We start from the raw sequence: 15579 nt of genomic DNA, 5'->3' as shown, positions 1-15579 counted from the left end.
TCCTGCCCCTGCACCATTACAGCTTCCAGAGCCTCTCTAGCTCTCTCCCGCGCTCTCTCTCTCTCAGCCCCAGCCTACCAGACAGTCCCTCAGAGTCTGACACTGAATATAAAGCATGAGGACGGCTGCTACCTGCTCCACATGCACCCAGCCCTCTACTCCTCCTGACGGGCTCCTCAGAGAAACCTGCCTCCGTCCGTCTCCCTCCTCACCTGTAGTTTTAAATCCCCCCCAAAAAAAGAAAAAAAAGGGGGAAGATTGAGAAACGCTGCCCCCTGCTGGTGCAGCCTGAGTAGTGAATGACTGGCTCTTTCTTCCAGTTCCAGGTATCGTTGCTCTCACCTTGTGTTTCTCCTTTGCTCTTTTTTTGCTTCTTTGTAGGCAGCTGGGCTTGAAATTGCTGTTTTTGGTGTTTTTGTTGTAACGCGCTTCGTCTCTTTCCCCACCCTCTCGTCCCCTACAGGAAAAGCTTCATCCAACGACGACGACGTCCAGAAGTCAGACGTGTCCTCAACAGGTCAGGGGGTCATCGACAAGGACCACCTGGGGCCGCTCCTGCTGCAGGTGAGGCTAGCACTCCACCACCACTCAGTCAGTATTCATCCAACGTTTTGATTGGCCGGCTGGCCTGTGTTGACTTCCTGTCGCTGCGCTCTCAGGCTCTGGACGGCTTCCTGTTTGTGGTGAACCGGGAGGGAAGCATCGTGTTCGTGTCGGACAACGTGACGCAGTACCTGCAGTACAAACAGGAGGAGCTCATAAACACCAGCGCGTACAATATTCTCCATGAGGACGACAGGGAGGAGTTCCACAAGAACCTGCCCAAGACCAACAGTGAGAAACACACACACTTACACACACACAGACACACTCACAGGGAAGCTGCTCAGGAGTAAACCCTGCTTGACATCTTCCACAGGGCCGAGGTACGAAGCAAAGTGTGAGAGGTTACAACAACTCCGCGCGCACGTCAGCGTAAACTCGCTCACTTATTTATTCACGCTCCTCCGTTCTCAACTTTTTCTCTCATTATAATGAGGAGCTCCTGGGAAGCCTGCTCGCGTGTGCATGACAACTTTTTAGAAATGCACACACACACACACACACACACACACACACACACACACACACACACACACACCTGACAAAACACACATGTGCACAGGAGCACCCACCCACTCGGCGCTAAGCAGGCAGAGCGTAGCGCAGCTGTCAGTCACACTCAGTGGTCCAGACAGTGTAAAACAGGCCTGAGCTCTATTCAGATCCCATGGCAGCCATCTGGAAACTACTTACTGCTGAATAATGCACCTCCACACTTCCCTCTGCCTAATTCACTGTGTGTTTGCATGTGCATGTGTATGTCTTATTGTATATATTTACATGCATATATGTCAGTAATTTGATTTCATTTTGTTTGAAGATGCTGGCGGTGTGTGTGTGCGTGTATGTGCGAGCCCATGAGTGTGTGCACAGAGCACTATTTATAAAGCTGATTAATTATGGATATATGTGCTCGACTGAACCTGCTACTCGATTAACTCCGCAGTAATGTTCCTAAGCAGCGGCGGCTGCGACGTGTCATTGACACGTTCGCTCACTTATTCCTCCCTTTTCCCTGCACGCTCCTTTATTCATTCACTCTTTTTATCTTTTAAAACTCATCTTTATCTACTTTTCCTCTGAGCGTCCCTTGTGCCTCTCTCTCTCAACTCACTCCTTCTCAGCCTCATTCATACTTAATATGGCTGCCTACTAAGATGAATATTGTGGTTGTCTGTTTCTCAACCTGCTTCTCGCCGCTCTCCCACCCCTCATTGTGTCTCGCTCTGCTGCTCTGCCCCTTCATTATCTTTTGGACCCATGAATGAAATACGCTCTCGCTGCACATTCCTGTGGGGTGACCGCTGACCACGCCAGCTACAGTTAAATACACACACCCAAGACACACGTATGCGAACAAAAACAGGCGCGCGCCCAATGCACAAAACATGAAGTGAGCTTTTGTTGCTGGCCGGTGTGTTTTTTGACCCCCTCTGTCTTGCCTGGTTGTTGGCTAATTGTGTCTGATGGGAGGTGTCGGCCGCAGCGACTGTGCTGGGTTTTCTCTGTCGAGGAGAGAAACCCAAGGCCTTGTTAAATCACCTCTTACTATCAGTTAGCCCCCCCAACAACAGCATGCCTCACTCTCCTGGGTCCTCTCTTGTATCCTCCCTGCACCTGCCAGACAAAAACCTCCAGCCAACTCAAGGCCCCGATAAGGCTTCACACAGACCTTGGAGGACAGTTGGTTGCCTTTCTGAAGTTTGCCTCCCTTCTCTTTCCCTTCCTCCCTCTCCCCTGTGAAGGTGACCCCCGTCTAAATGAGTGTGTGTGTGTGTGTGTGTGTGTGTGTGTGTGTGTGTGTGTGTGTGTGTGTGTGTGTGTGTGTGTGTGTGTGTGTGTGTGCTGTGATGAGGAGTCAGGGCCTAAATGAGGATAGATGGCTGAGTGTCCCTGGCCTCTGCCCGCTGTAGAGCAGACTGAGAGGGAGAGATATTGGAAATCGACACCTTGGCTACATTAATCCCATGGTCCATTTAGCCAGGGATCTGAACAGCAGGAGAGGCTTCTGCTTCTCAATTTAAGAGGGAAAATACATGTTGCAGTGTGGTTTGTTTGTTTGTACTGTGTGTGCGTGTGGATCCACGGCAGGAAAGGGTGTGAGCTGAATCCATACATAGCTACATTTGGGTTTCAGTCCCAGGAGTTATATGCTCAATTCCATTTTATGCCAGAGTGTGAATTTATTTTTGTTTGTTTGCTTTCCTTTCAGTAAATGGAGTGTCGTGGGGAAGCGAGGCGGCCCGACAGAAGAGTCACACCTTCACTTGCCGGATGCTGGTCAAGTTCGGCCACGCCCACGGCCCCATGGAGGAGGGGCCAGGAGGGCCGCGCTACGAGACCATGCAGTGTTTCGCTCTTACCCAGCCCAAGGCCATGATCGAGGAGGGGGAAGGTACGCCGGCAAATCTGCAGATTTACACACTTCGAGGTCATGATTAGGGGATATTATTCTAAAATGCTGAAAAAAACACATTTATCTGTGTTCCCCCACACTCACAAATATGTTTTGCTTATTGTTCACTTGGAGTTTTGACACTAGAAGGCTGTTTTCACTTTCATCTACCAAAGGAAGGAAGTTTCTCTGTGTTCAAATTAAATGAGTTTAAAGTCCAGATGAAGCAGGAGTATCAAATGTCCACTAAGTTCCCTTCTGCAAGGAGAAGATTTTGAATGCATGGAGACATAAAATCTGCTAAAACTGGTTTAATATGTTCGGAAAAAATGCCTACAGACTGACAGACATACTAGAAGAGGCTCCGAAGATACAAAGAGAAGGGATATGTGCAAAATGTGAACATTTTGATTACAGGACCATCGTCGTCCTCTCGATTACACACACCTGACACCTGTTGAAAGTGCTGAGTGCAAACCAGAGGAGAGGGCTAGAGAAGCATTTTTCAGTGAAAAACAAAGAGCTGTTACTCCATGTAATTATCATGAAACGCCGCTGACACTTGTCTCCTGTCTCCTGCAGACCTTCAGTCATGTATGATCTGTGTGGCCCGTCGGGTGACAGCCATGGAGCGAACAGAGAGTTTCAATACGAGGCACGAGCTCTCAGGTGAGGAGCTGTGCCCCCTAAATGCTCACGACGTTAAATCTTTATCCATGAACAGGTTTGACTCATCCCTCTTGCGTCTCCTTCCCCCCTCCCCTCCACTTGTCCCCCTTCTGTCCTCCCCGGCAGGTAAACTGATCCAGATCGACCAGAACTCTCTGCGAGCGTCGATGCGTCCAGGCTGGGAGGATTTGTTGAGGCGTTGCATTCAGATGTTCCTTCAGCACAGTGACGGGCAGCCCTGGTCACACAAACGCCACTACCATGAGGGTGGGTCTCACACACACACACACACACACACACACACACACACACACACACACACACATCTAGAGTCACTGCTGAAGTACTTCAAACTTAGTGAGTTCATTTTGTGAAGTGCTGTTAAATCCACAATGAAAGAGCTGGAGGCAGAATCATCAGGATGTAGCTGCATTTAATTAACTGTTTACTCAGCGGCCTGTTCACTCTTCTCTCTTACAGTGCTATATATGTCTGACTGAAATGAACTAATTTTAATTTGTTGTTGCTACCTGTCCTGGCCAGGCCGCCAGACAGAAAGAATCTTAATGAGACCTTCTGGTTAAATACATAAACACACGCACGCACCTCATGCATCAGTATTGATCTCATGAATACAAATGTCTTGAGCGCTACATTGATCCTCACTGTAATCACAGAGTTCACATATAGGCAGAGATTGATGACCTTTGTTATCAGATAAGTGTTTCAGGGTGTTAATTTGTCGTTTTATCTGTCCGTGCAGCCTTTCTGCAGGGTCACGCTGAGACACCCTTGTACCGCTTCTCCCTGTCTGACGGCACTCCAGTCACAGCCCAGACCAAGAGCAAGCTCTACCGTCACCCCATGAGCAACGAGCCGCAAGGCTTCATCTCCACTCACCTACTACAGAGGTCAGGAACTGAAAATACACACATAACACTCCATTCAAACACAGCAAAGGATGTGTCATTTGCTGTATTGACTAAAAATCACTTCCAGCATATCTATGCCAGGCAGCCAAGGCATTCAACAGCTGAAGTAGCTGCTGAAGTAGCTTTTATACCCTGACGGTCTGTGAACAGTGAGAAGACTCCGCACAGGAACTGGTACTTCAGCTGCATTCATACTGACAGTCTGAGAGCGGTTAATGTGGGAGACACAGCGTTTTTTTTTTGCATTTTGTCAAACCTTGTTTTTGTTTTCCTTCCACACAGAGAACCAAACGGTTACCGCTCAGCTCAGGGTGGGAGCATGATGCCGAACACTATGAGACAACAGGGCATGGGAGGCCCCAACCCCAATGCCCAAATGAACATGAACACTGGTGGGGGGATGGGGATGGGGGGCATGGGCGGCATGAGCAGGGGCTTCGGCATGAACGAGCAGGGCCACATGGGTCACATGGGTCCAATGGGAGCTGGCCCTATGTACGGAGGGAACGGCGGAGGAGGAAGTGGAGGTGGAGGCATGGGCAACCGCATGATGCAGATGAATCAGATGGGGCAGATGAATCAAGTGGGGCACATGAATCAGATGAATCAGATAGGTCCCATGAATCACCCGGGCCAAGGCATGCAGCAGCACCCACAGCAGCCCCCGTTTCAGAGCAGCGGAGGGTTTGGGCTGAGTGGAATGAATAGTCCTTCGGGAAGCCCCAGAATGGGCGGCCCCCAGCAGGGACTCCTGATGTCACCCCGGAACCGAGGGAGCCCAAAGATGGGGGCCAACCAGTTCTCACCTGGAGGTAAGCTAATTGCTGTCTAGTAGTTTAGTATCAGCTGTTTATTCATTGACTTTTTTTTGTTTGGGTTAATTTGAGTTGTTTTTTTCCTTTACAGGCATACACTCTCCCATGAGTGGCATTGTCAGTGGTGGAGGAAGTGGGGGGAGCACCACCACCTTCTCCAGCAGCTCCCTAAATGCCCTACAAGCAATCAGTGAAGGAGTAGGGAGCTCCCTTCCCTCAACCCTAACGTCCCCCTCGCCAGCCCTTAAACCAGACAGCTCTCCCAGCGTCCACTCCTCCTCTTCCTCTCAGCCCAGTCAGCCTGCCAAACCAGGCCAAGACGGCTCCAAAAGCCCAGCGGGAGGCTTAGGGCCTGGGCCCGGCGACCACCACCACCCCATGCACCATCACCACCATCATCAGCATCCTCAGGCTGAGAGTTCTGGAGACCGACCAGACAGCCAGGCAGCTACAGCAACTAAAGAGTCTGGAGAGGGAAGCAATGAGGCGGGGGTGGCGAGCTCTGAACCCCCTCGAAGGGTGCCAGACAGTAAGGGGCATAAGAAGTTGCTGCAGTTGCTGACTTCCCCCACTGAGGAGCTGGGAATGGGTGGCAACGGACCAACAGGGCCCCCTGCACCACCTCCACCAGCCAGCAGCAGCACCCCTGCAGGCTCAGACAGTAAGGACCCCACCGGGGGCATGACTAGCCCCTCATCTACTGGGGTCTCCTCCTCTTCTTCAGCCAGTGCCAATCAGGGCCAGGCAACCGGCCCAGGAGGTGTGTCAACATCACTGTCGTCAGCCCACTACACAGGCTCGCTGCAAGAAAAGCACAAGATTCTCCACAAGCTTCTTCAAAATGGCAACACCCCAGATGAAGTAGCTAAGATCACAGCCGAAGCTACAGGAAAGGTGTCGCTGGGGAGCCAGGAAAGCGGTGAGGCTGGAACGGGAGGATCAGGGGCCGGGACCGGGCCCGCGATGACGGAGCCCAAGCAGGAGCAGCATAGCCCCAAGAAGGAGAAGACGCATGCCCTCCTTCACTACCTCCTCAACAAGGATGATTCCAAAGAGACAGCAGATGTCAAGCCTAAGCTCGAAGAGCTGGATGGAAAGGGAGCCCCAGGGGCCGCTGGCGGCCCCGCACGGGGCGGCCCTGGATCTGGACCCGGCCCTGCACCCGAACATCCTGAGGGCAAGATCAAGTCAGAGCCACCTGATGACGTAAGATTGCTTCCTTGTTAAGACATGATTGGATAACTGCAGCTGTGATGTCGTTATTGACATTTAGCGAACCACACAGTGCTGTTTCATCTGGATGAATGTGAATCTTCATTCACGTAATGACTAATTTGACCCATATTTATCGTTCAGTTGCACAACCTGGAGTCTATCCTCGGAGATTTGAGGGGTTCGAGCTCTGACTTTTACCCGGATCAAGCTGGAGGTGGAGGGGCTAACGACACAGGAAGCAAACCGCAGGGTTGCCTTGACGACAGTCTGCAGGGTAAGTGGATCAAGGACCAGTGCCTATAAGAAATAGCAGTTACATGCAGGGCCGGTGTCATGACATCATTTGTGATGACATTAATATAAAATGCCAGTGATACTCTGTTGCCTTTCTGAGATTTGTTTCATTTCTACAGCTTCATTTCTGCTCTTCATGCTACAAATAAAAGCCTCACTATTTTTTAGCCTTGCTTTTTAGGAATAACGCTTCATTTAATTTAGAAAATTCAAATATTTGTGCACAAATGTAATGCTTGATAGTAAAAGCTGTGACTACTGTGTTGTTAATAAAGTTTAAAGAAGGGGAAAAAACAGTGGTGCGTACATACAGTCTTGAACTAGACCCTCCGGCTCTGCAGCTTGATAATAGTCAGCCCATTCTGAATAAGCACGATTTGAAGGGGCAGTGAACTGGTTCTATGAAAAAAATCTGCATTTATATATCCTCACTCTGTAAATTCTACTTCTTCTGCATTCCTGTTTATAAGATATCAATATTTTCAAAATGCTCAGAGGGTACTGAGGTATTATTTTTCCCATATTACCTCATTTCATGCGGCACAAACATTACTCTCCCTACTATTGAGGAAGACAGAGAAGTGTGTGTGTGTGTGTGTGACCAGTGTGTTCATACTTTTTGTGTACAGGCAATCCAGGAGTAGGTCCAGGGCCTCGGGGGCCCTTCCAGAGGGCCATGTCCATGGATGGGAAGCCTCCAGGTGGGCCTGGAGGAGCAGGTAGACGCCCCATGCTCATCAAGCAGGAGAACATGATGGGCAGCCCAGACGGCTACCCAGGGAACATGGGTGTGTGTTTAAGTGGTTCACGTATTTTCAGCACATTTTCTCTCATCTCCATTAGTTACCCAGTTTAGATCCTTTATATTTGAATTAGCTGTATCCTATTATGAGATGATCGTTACACTTTGTAAACACAGATTTAAGATGATAAGCTGCAGCCACACTGCTCTCCGTCAACACTTTCATGACACTGACACATGCACATCTGCTGTTTATGTATTACCAGGACCAATGAATAGGGGCATGGTTCCCCAGAGGTCTCCCATGGGGGGGTCAGGGGACTGGGGCATGCCCCGCTCCAGTGCCAGCCCTGTGGGCTCAGCAGGACATCCCTCCATGATGCGCCCAGGCATGGAGTACAACAATAGCAAGGGCATGATGTCTGGGCCAATGGTGAGCCGCTCCAACAGCGTACCGGGCACCAGGTCTATGCTGCAGCAACAGCTCATGGAAATGGGTACGTCTGTTATTACTGGTGCCAGGTGTTTGAAAACTTATCATGAACACAGCTGTGTGACATGATGCACCGAAAAAGCTGGAAGAAGTGTGAAAATATCGGAAATATAGGATAAGAGTCCAAAGATGTACAAGTGACTCTGTGAGGCTGAACAATCACAATGCTAACGCCACCATGCTAACAGGCTCTGTGTTGTCTTTGTGGTGCAGGAGGCTCTGCTGACATGGGCATGGGTATGAGCCCCTTCAGCCAGCAGGGCCAACCCAACCAGTCCCCATCCTGGCCAGACACTTTAATGGGCATGGAGGGTAACAGGTCAGTGTGGTCCGTATTAATTCCTGATGAGCTGCAGTGAGCTCAGGAGGCAGTTTATACTGAGTGTTATGGTGTCTGTGTGCCTTGTAGACGCCAGTTTGGCAACACCTTGGATGATCTCCTCGTGCCTCCCACCACCAGTGAGGGTCAGAGCGATGAGCGGGCGCTTTTGGACCAGCTGGACTCTCTGCTGAATAACACGGATGGCATCGCTCTGGAGGAGATAGACCGAGCCCTGGGTATCCCAGACCTCGTCAGCCAGGTGGGTCATCAGAACAGATAAGAGTTGGATTAACAGCGCTGTGGTCTTCTAGGTCCCTCAAGAAGTAAAGTAAAAGGAGATATGATGAGGCTGCATATCATGACTCATAGATGAACCTTACGTTCATCTTTGCATTAGATATTTCAGTCATGACTCACCGTGTTCAGACTGTTCTTTTACTGAAGGGAGATAGATGAGCCCACAGGGATCTGTCTGTGCTGCTTAGACAAAGACAATTACTGAGCCAACCAGTTGGAAATTAATCAATTAGAAGGAGAAGTTTGACAAACTTCTCTTTTTGTCCTCTTGTCCTGTCTGCTCCAGAATCAGGGAGCTGAGCAGCAGATGGAGCCTTTTCCAGGCCAGGACCCGTCCATGGTGCTGGACCAGAAGCCTCTCTATGGACAGGGCTATCCCGGACCCCCCACCATGCCGATGCAGTCTGGCTATGGAGGGAACCCCATGCAGGGACAGGCCCAGCAAGGGGGGTTTGGGCCCATGCTTCCTCAGATGGGCCAAGGTGGCAGCTTCCCCGGGATGGGTGGAATGGGCGGCATGGGACACCCACGTGCCAACATGATGAGACCCAGGATGATGACTGCTAACAAGCCCATGAGGCTCCAGCTGCAACAGAGGCTGCAGGGGCAGCAGGTATGAATACAGGAAGCTCACTGGTTCATCAGTTTACATGCAAACAATTAGCTTGTGTCCCAGTTGTCCCAGTATGGTACTAATTCTTAACTAACCGTGTTACAGTGTAGTGTGTACACTTTGGAAGAATTACAGATTTTGGTGTACGTATAATATACACATTAAATCAGTGCAGGACTTTCTCACATCTGCAAGAAAAGTGACAAAACATGTCAGTGATGCAACGTTACAACAGCTAGAAATGAACAAATGGATTAATAGGAACTTGGAAAATCATATGTCACCTGCTATTAATGTCTTTTTATTTTGAAAACCACATCCTGGAGTTGTGAGGTCTGATTAGAAGAAGATTTATTGTGTTAGTAGTACTCCATCTATGTTGTATATACTGCATGTGTAGTTTATGTGTAAATATGCAGCGTGAAAGGGTCAGTAACATTTGCTCCACTGTTTTCAGTTCATGAATCAGACACGACAGGGCATGGGCATGAAGATGGAGAATCCAGGAGGCAACCCTGGCATGAGGCCCAGCATGCAGCCTGGCATGGGAGGACAGGTAGATGCTTCTGTTTATATGAGACTCAACGTCAATTACTTTGTTTTAATATCAGTCTGTCCACATATCCATACACTCACACACGCACATGAGTCTGTTTGGCAGTCGTACGTCAGATTATGGATCCTAGAAATCTGGAAGTTTCCATAGTTGCCACAGTTACATTAAAAATACTCTCATACATACAACATACAACTCTTAAACATATCTTTGATGCAACTGTCAAATGATGCAGCTCCCTCAAGTTATTTAACTGTTGTGGTTTAGTCAAATTTAAAATAGCATCATAGACTTACTGACCCATGTTTAACATTATATGTTGCATATTTTATAACATGTATTTTATTTAAGCTCCAAATATATTCAGCTCTTTGATTATGTTTGTTTTGTGCAGCCGGGCTTCCTCAACGCTCAGATGATGGCTCAGCGCAGCAGGGAGATGGTCACCATGCAGATGAGACGGCAGCGCATGATGATGCTGATGCAGCAGCAGCAGCAGCAGCAGGCAGCGGCCGCAGCTGCTGCAGCCGCAGGAGGATTCAGTCCTCCTCCAAACGTCACGGCTCCCGGCGGCATGGACAACCCTATGGGAGGGCCAAGCATGGGCCAGCCGGGCCCCCAGCAGTTTGGATACGGTGGGAACTATGGTGAGTGTACCAAGCCCTGTGACCAGTACAATAATACTGCTCCCTGCAGGTGAGTCTGTGCACTGCAGGCTTCATCGTGCAGATTTATGTCAAAAAGCAACATTTATGAGGAGCCCTCCCCAGTGCATTCTCTTGTTTTTAATGATCAGACTAAACATAGTTATTGAAGGGATAGTAAGTATCAGAACACACTCCAGGCTACAGGATTGCCGTCTTTATTTTTCACTCTGTATCATTATCTGTTTCCTGTGGAGAGAGGAGTCAGCTGAGGCTGGGTGATTTATCTCCACAGGGATGGGCCAGCAGGGAGACCCCTCGTTCGGCCCGTCAGGCGGCAGTCCTCCTAACGCCATGATGCCCGGCCGCCTGGGACCACAAAACCCCATGATGCAACAGCACCCACAGGGCGGTCCCATATACCAGAGCACAGATATGAAAGGCTGGTCGCAAGGAGGCATGGGACGTAATAGGTATGAAATCACACACATTACAACAGGAGCGTGCTGGTAGAAACCATCAGGGAGAAAGTTTGGCTTCAGTTTTTCTTATCTTGATTGTGCGCAGTGACAGTGAAACCCTTCCTCCTTCCTTCCTGTTGTTCTCCTTCATCAGTTCGTACCCTCAACAGCAGTTTGGGCAGCAGGGACCTCCAGGGCAGCAGCAGTTTGGGCAGCAGGGGAATCCAGGCCAGTATGGGGGCATGATGATGAATGGGGGCATGCCAGGCAGCGGAGGAGGAGGTCACATGGGCCAGATGGGAGGGCAGATGGGTATGAACCCAATGGTGATGGGACGTATGCCTATGGGGCCTGATCAGGTAGGTCCAGAGATAAGTGTGAGAAGAGTGTGAATACTTAAAGGAAGGGTTTGCATTTTTCAGGTTTATCTGAATACTGACACGCCCATATGTTCACCGAAAGGGTTACAGCCTGCTGAGACATTCCCTCTGCCAAAAGAAGGAGCAAAGAAACAAGTCTGAGTTTATTAAATCGAGTGGGTGTCACCCAAATTTACAGTCTTTTAGTTCCAAATTTCAGCTTTGTGTTGCTATCCTGCTGCTGCAGCTCATAAAAGCAAAGTGCAGTAAAGGACAGTGAAGTGACATACGTGAAATGTTTGACTCCTTTTTGACATAATACTCAACTGGAAACAGTACCTCATTTTACCTCATCAGCTTCATTGATTTTTTGTAAATATCTGCTTATTCTGAATTTGATGCAGCAGCATGTTTCAAACAAGTTTGGACAGGAGCAGCAAAAGACTGGGAAAGATGTGGAATGCTCCAAAAACACCTGTTTGGATCATTCCACAGGTAAACAGGTTGATTGGTAACAGGTGATAGTATCGTGATTGGGTATGAAAGGGGCATCCTGGAAAGGCTCAGGCGCTCACAAGCGAGGATGGAGCGAGGTTCACCACTTTGTGAACACATGATTATATAAAAGATATTAACACATGGGCTCAGGAACACAGTTTTTATTTGCAAATGACTAATGATAACTGTAATGGATGGGAACACTCATTAATTGGCATTTTATTTTGCTGATTTTCTGGAGATTCTGTTGTGTGAGGCAGTATTTGGATGGAAACCTGGCTGCTGTCTGTAGAAACAAGAAGAGGACATTTTATTCTGAAAAGACTAACTTTGAAGGATACACATTACCCACTCGATGCCCAGCCGTCAGACTCATTTCTTTGCACCTGCTATGGACAAGAGGAACAATTACACCAACCAATAACCATTTCCAGATCCATAGGGCTTGTCAGGATTGTTTTAAGGTAGACTTGATAAATTGTGACGCTTTCCTGTCTGATTCACTTTTTCCTCTTTTCCTCCCTTCAATCTAGAAATATTGCTGAACGTCACAACAGAGGCGTTTGTCTCACTGTGTCTCCATCCAGAGACAGGACGCGGCTGCAGCACTGGAGCGTGTGGAGGACCAGGCGGTGTGTGTGTGTGTGTATGTGTCTATGTGTAGTGCTGCACTCCCACCAGAAGGGGGAGCGAACCTTCTTTTGGACTTGCGGCCAGTCATGGCAGTCTGGCTCCCTGGAGGAAGACAGACCGGCTGTCACATTCATACCTGGAAGGACACAGCATTCGTCAGAATCAGAAACACTGTGACACATTAACGCTCATGAACGCATCAGTCCTAAAACAGTCACATGCACAGCTCTGTGATTCCTCTCGTAGACTGTAGATTTAATATTCCTCTCTTTATGAGCGGTGTGTGTGTGTGTGCCTCAGTAAACACACGCCACTCGCCGGACCAAACGGCGAGACGCTTGAGTCGATGGCAGACTCGAACAGGGACGAGCGCGTGAAGACCTCCCCTCCTTTGTCGAATGTACCATGAAGCTGTGCTCAGATTGGAAACGCGGGATTCCTCCCGTGTTCGTGAACCCTGTGGGGGTTTTACCCGCCGCCTCTCTGCCGCTCCTGAAGGATCGTAAAGCGAAGTCGGTTTTCCACGACGAGATTGTGACACTCAGATGAATGTCATTAAGCAGTAGCACATTGTTTCATCCGCCAGGACGCCGCCGAGCTGAAGTACGACTGAATCACTTGTTGGCTGATTGCACTTTAAGGAAAGGCCAACATCAAAAGGATTGTGGCAATATAGAGGCCTTTACCCGAGAATTAAATGAATAGCAGCAGACATTTACTGTTTATTTTTGTGTGTGTGTTCTCAAACTTTTCCTCTGAGTGACGGGGGGGGGGCTGTTGATTGGAAATGAGTAACCTTGATGACCTTTGTTCTAAAGCGGGAACCAGTAGAAAGGCAGTAAGCACAGATTTTGTCCAACGCTCTCGCCCACAGCCGACCGATTTATAACAACAGGAGAAACTAAGCGTTTTTAGCTCATTTTAAAAGTCACTCTTGAAGCAAACACACTTCTATTAACGTTCAAAACTCCACTTATATTTCTACAGATTCATGACGCGATCGTTTTAGCATTCCAGAGGTAATTTTTAAATCCAGATGTTGCAGATATTTTGGTTACATGGCACCAACTTACAGTGTTACTACAAGCGCAGAAATCAAATTGATTGCCAATTCGGAGGTTGGGTGTACATGAGCTCACACTGTAAGAGAAAGCATGTGTTCGATTTCAGTGTAGACGTGCAGATTTCTAGCAATAATCCTTCCTCCTGGTTTTTCTCTGAGGACAAAGCTGAAGTATCATTTACTCAAAACGACGGCACTGCAGTATTAGACATGATGTCTTGTTTGGAGCTTTTTTTTCCCCCTTTTGTCTGTGAATATGAATTGTAAATACGCTTCAAATGTACTATATATAAATATATATATGCTTTTGTAGGTCACATACTGTTTTTGCACAGATTGTAAGGCTTGATATTTAAAAGTGTAATTTTCTTAATCTGTCATAGGTCAGCTTTTATTTTCAAGACTTTAACTGTTCGTTGGAAAGGAAGGGCCTCCTTTTTGTAAGCAGTACGTGTAGATTTTCTTTCATACTGCCACTTTCTTTCTCTCAGAAAGCACTCTTTATTTTCCGGGGACATCGTCTTAGCTGAAGAGGTGCTAGTATGTAATTTGTTTTTAATAAATTATTCTTCTTTTGACAGAAAAAAAAAACACAAAACATGCCTATAAAAAAAGAGTTGACACATGATTGTGTTTGGCTTCTAAGGGCCCAGATGTCTTATCAGTATGTGGGGTTGATATTTAACCTCATGCTTCCATGCTGGGAGTTCTGCGCTTTCTTAGCAAACCAGTGCGGCTGTATAACTGTCCATATGTCCTTTAGGTTTGCTCACAGATGTTTAATCCTCATGGAAGCAACACAGCAAGTGGTTTGAGTCCCTAATAACTGATCTCTCTTTCCAGGTGGCTTTTTTTTTTCTTTTTTTAACAAGTTTGCCTTTATTTTCATGTATTTCCTGTGAAGCTTTTGTTGAGAAATCTACCTTTGAACACACGCTCAATCCAAAGATTTTTGTTCGTCATTCTGCAGTGCTTAGAACAGTTCCTGACGTAGATCGTGCAAGTACTCATGTGTGCTTTTACTGTTGCACATAATCTATAATATACGTTGAACTGAGTATGTTTAATTGCATATATTCTATCCCCCATCCGTATGACATAGAGTAGACATGAGTCTGGTTCTGCTGAGGTGGTTTTTCTTTGTGATTGTTTCTTCCTTCCTGTAGATCTTATGGCCAGTTGAATTGTGGTGCTGCAAACGCTTATTTCACAAGAGAATGTTGAGATTTTCTAAGCTGGAAAGGAGGTTTCATGATTGATGTCATTATGTCTCAGAATAATAGGTTGGAGTTTTGTTTTTTTTCTAACCCCAGTCTCAATGAAGACTATGAAAGTTTAATCTACAAATATCAAAAAAAAGTGTGTGTTTTGCTTTAAAGGAAAGAAACTCCTCTTCATTGTTGCCGCTAAAGAATAGAGAAAACACCCCTGGAAACATACGTCATTATTACAGGATGTAATATACTATTGCATTTTTTTCTTACCTTGTTTCTTGATGTTAATATCGATGTAAATACAAATTTATATTTAAACATTACAACGTCTGTTGTCTTTTTGCATTTGCACACGGTCATTTTGCACACATGACTCGACAGCCCTGCAGCCGCAGTTTGGTCTATAAGCAAATATAATGTCCAGCCATGATGTGGATGAAACTGAAGGTGTGTTTTACTGCAGTAACAAGAGCTGCAAGTACAAGCGCTGGAGCCTGCCAGTCTGCATGAAGTGGGAGGTGTGTGGATGTGAGGCACCGACATGTGGAGGGAATTGAGAGTGTGAAGGACATCTGTGTGGCGAATCCTCAGAAGTGAACTCAAAAGGATGAGAGCTTCCTCTCAGACTGACTGTTGTCAGTGACATTGAGGTTCTCGCTGCCGCCTGCAGCCTCGCTTTCATCTGCTGTTTGTTTCCTGCAACTGGTCCCTGCCACCCCCCACCCCCCCATGGGAGCTTTTGTCATTAATCATCCCACTTT

At 47.6% G+C, this 15579-nt stretch overlaps 1 protein-coding gene across 1 annotated transcript in view; it reads left to right on the top strand.

Annotated features, from left to right (window-relative positions):
• Positions 1-15140, top strand: part of LOC139334892 (nuclear receptor coactivator 3-like) — a 61466-nt gene extending 46326 nt beyond the window's left edge. Inside the window, exons 5-23 of the mRNA XM_070968140.1 lie at positions 464-564; positions 660-834; positions 2816-2998; positions 3581-3667; positions 3794-3934; positions 4431-4578; positions 4882-5411; positions 5506-6620; positions 6771-6903; positions 7553-7711; positions 7932-8162; positions 8372-8477; positions 8568-8739; positions 9064-9390; positions 9848-9946; positions 10341-10593; positions 10886-11063; positions 11206-11410; positions 12442-15140. Coding sequence (XP_070824241.1) covers positions 464-564; positions 660-834; positions 2816-2998; positions 3581-3667; positions 3794-3934; positions 4431-4578; positions 4882-5411; positions 5506-6620; positions 6771-6903; positions 7553-7711; positions 7932-8162; positions 8372-8477; positions 8568-8739; positions 9064-9390; positions 9848-9946; positions 10341-10593; positions 10886-11063; positions 11206-11410; positions 12442-12453 — 4355 coding nt within the window. The 3' untranslated portion in view covers positions 12454-15140. The remainder of the gene's footprint in view (positions 1-463; positions 565-659; positions 835-2815; positions 2999-3580; positions 3668-3793; positions 3935-4430; positions 4579-4881; positions 5412-5505; positions 6621-6770; positions 6904-7552; positions 7712-7931; positions 8163-8371; positions 8478-8567; positions 8740-9063; positions 9391-9847; positions 9947-10340; positions 10594-10885; positions 11064-11205; positions 11411-12441) is intronic.
• Positions 15141-15579: the final 439 nt, after the last annotated feature.

Source organism: Chaetodon trifascialis, chromosome 8, assembly GCF_039877785.1.
Source record: "Chaetodon trifascialis isolate fChaTrf1 chromosome 8, fChaTrf1.hap1, whole genome shotgun sequence".
Lineage (NCBI taxonomy): Eukaryota > Metazoa > Chordata > Actinopteri > Chaetodontiformes > Chaetodontidae > Chaetodon > Chaetodon trifascialis.
The sequence above is the reverse complement of the archived record's forward strand: the minus strand, read 5'-3'. Positions and strand labels throughout refer to the sequence as shown.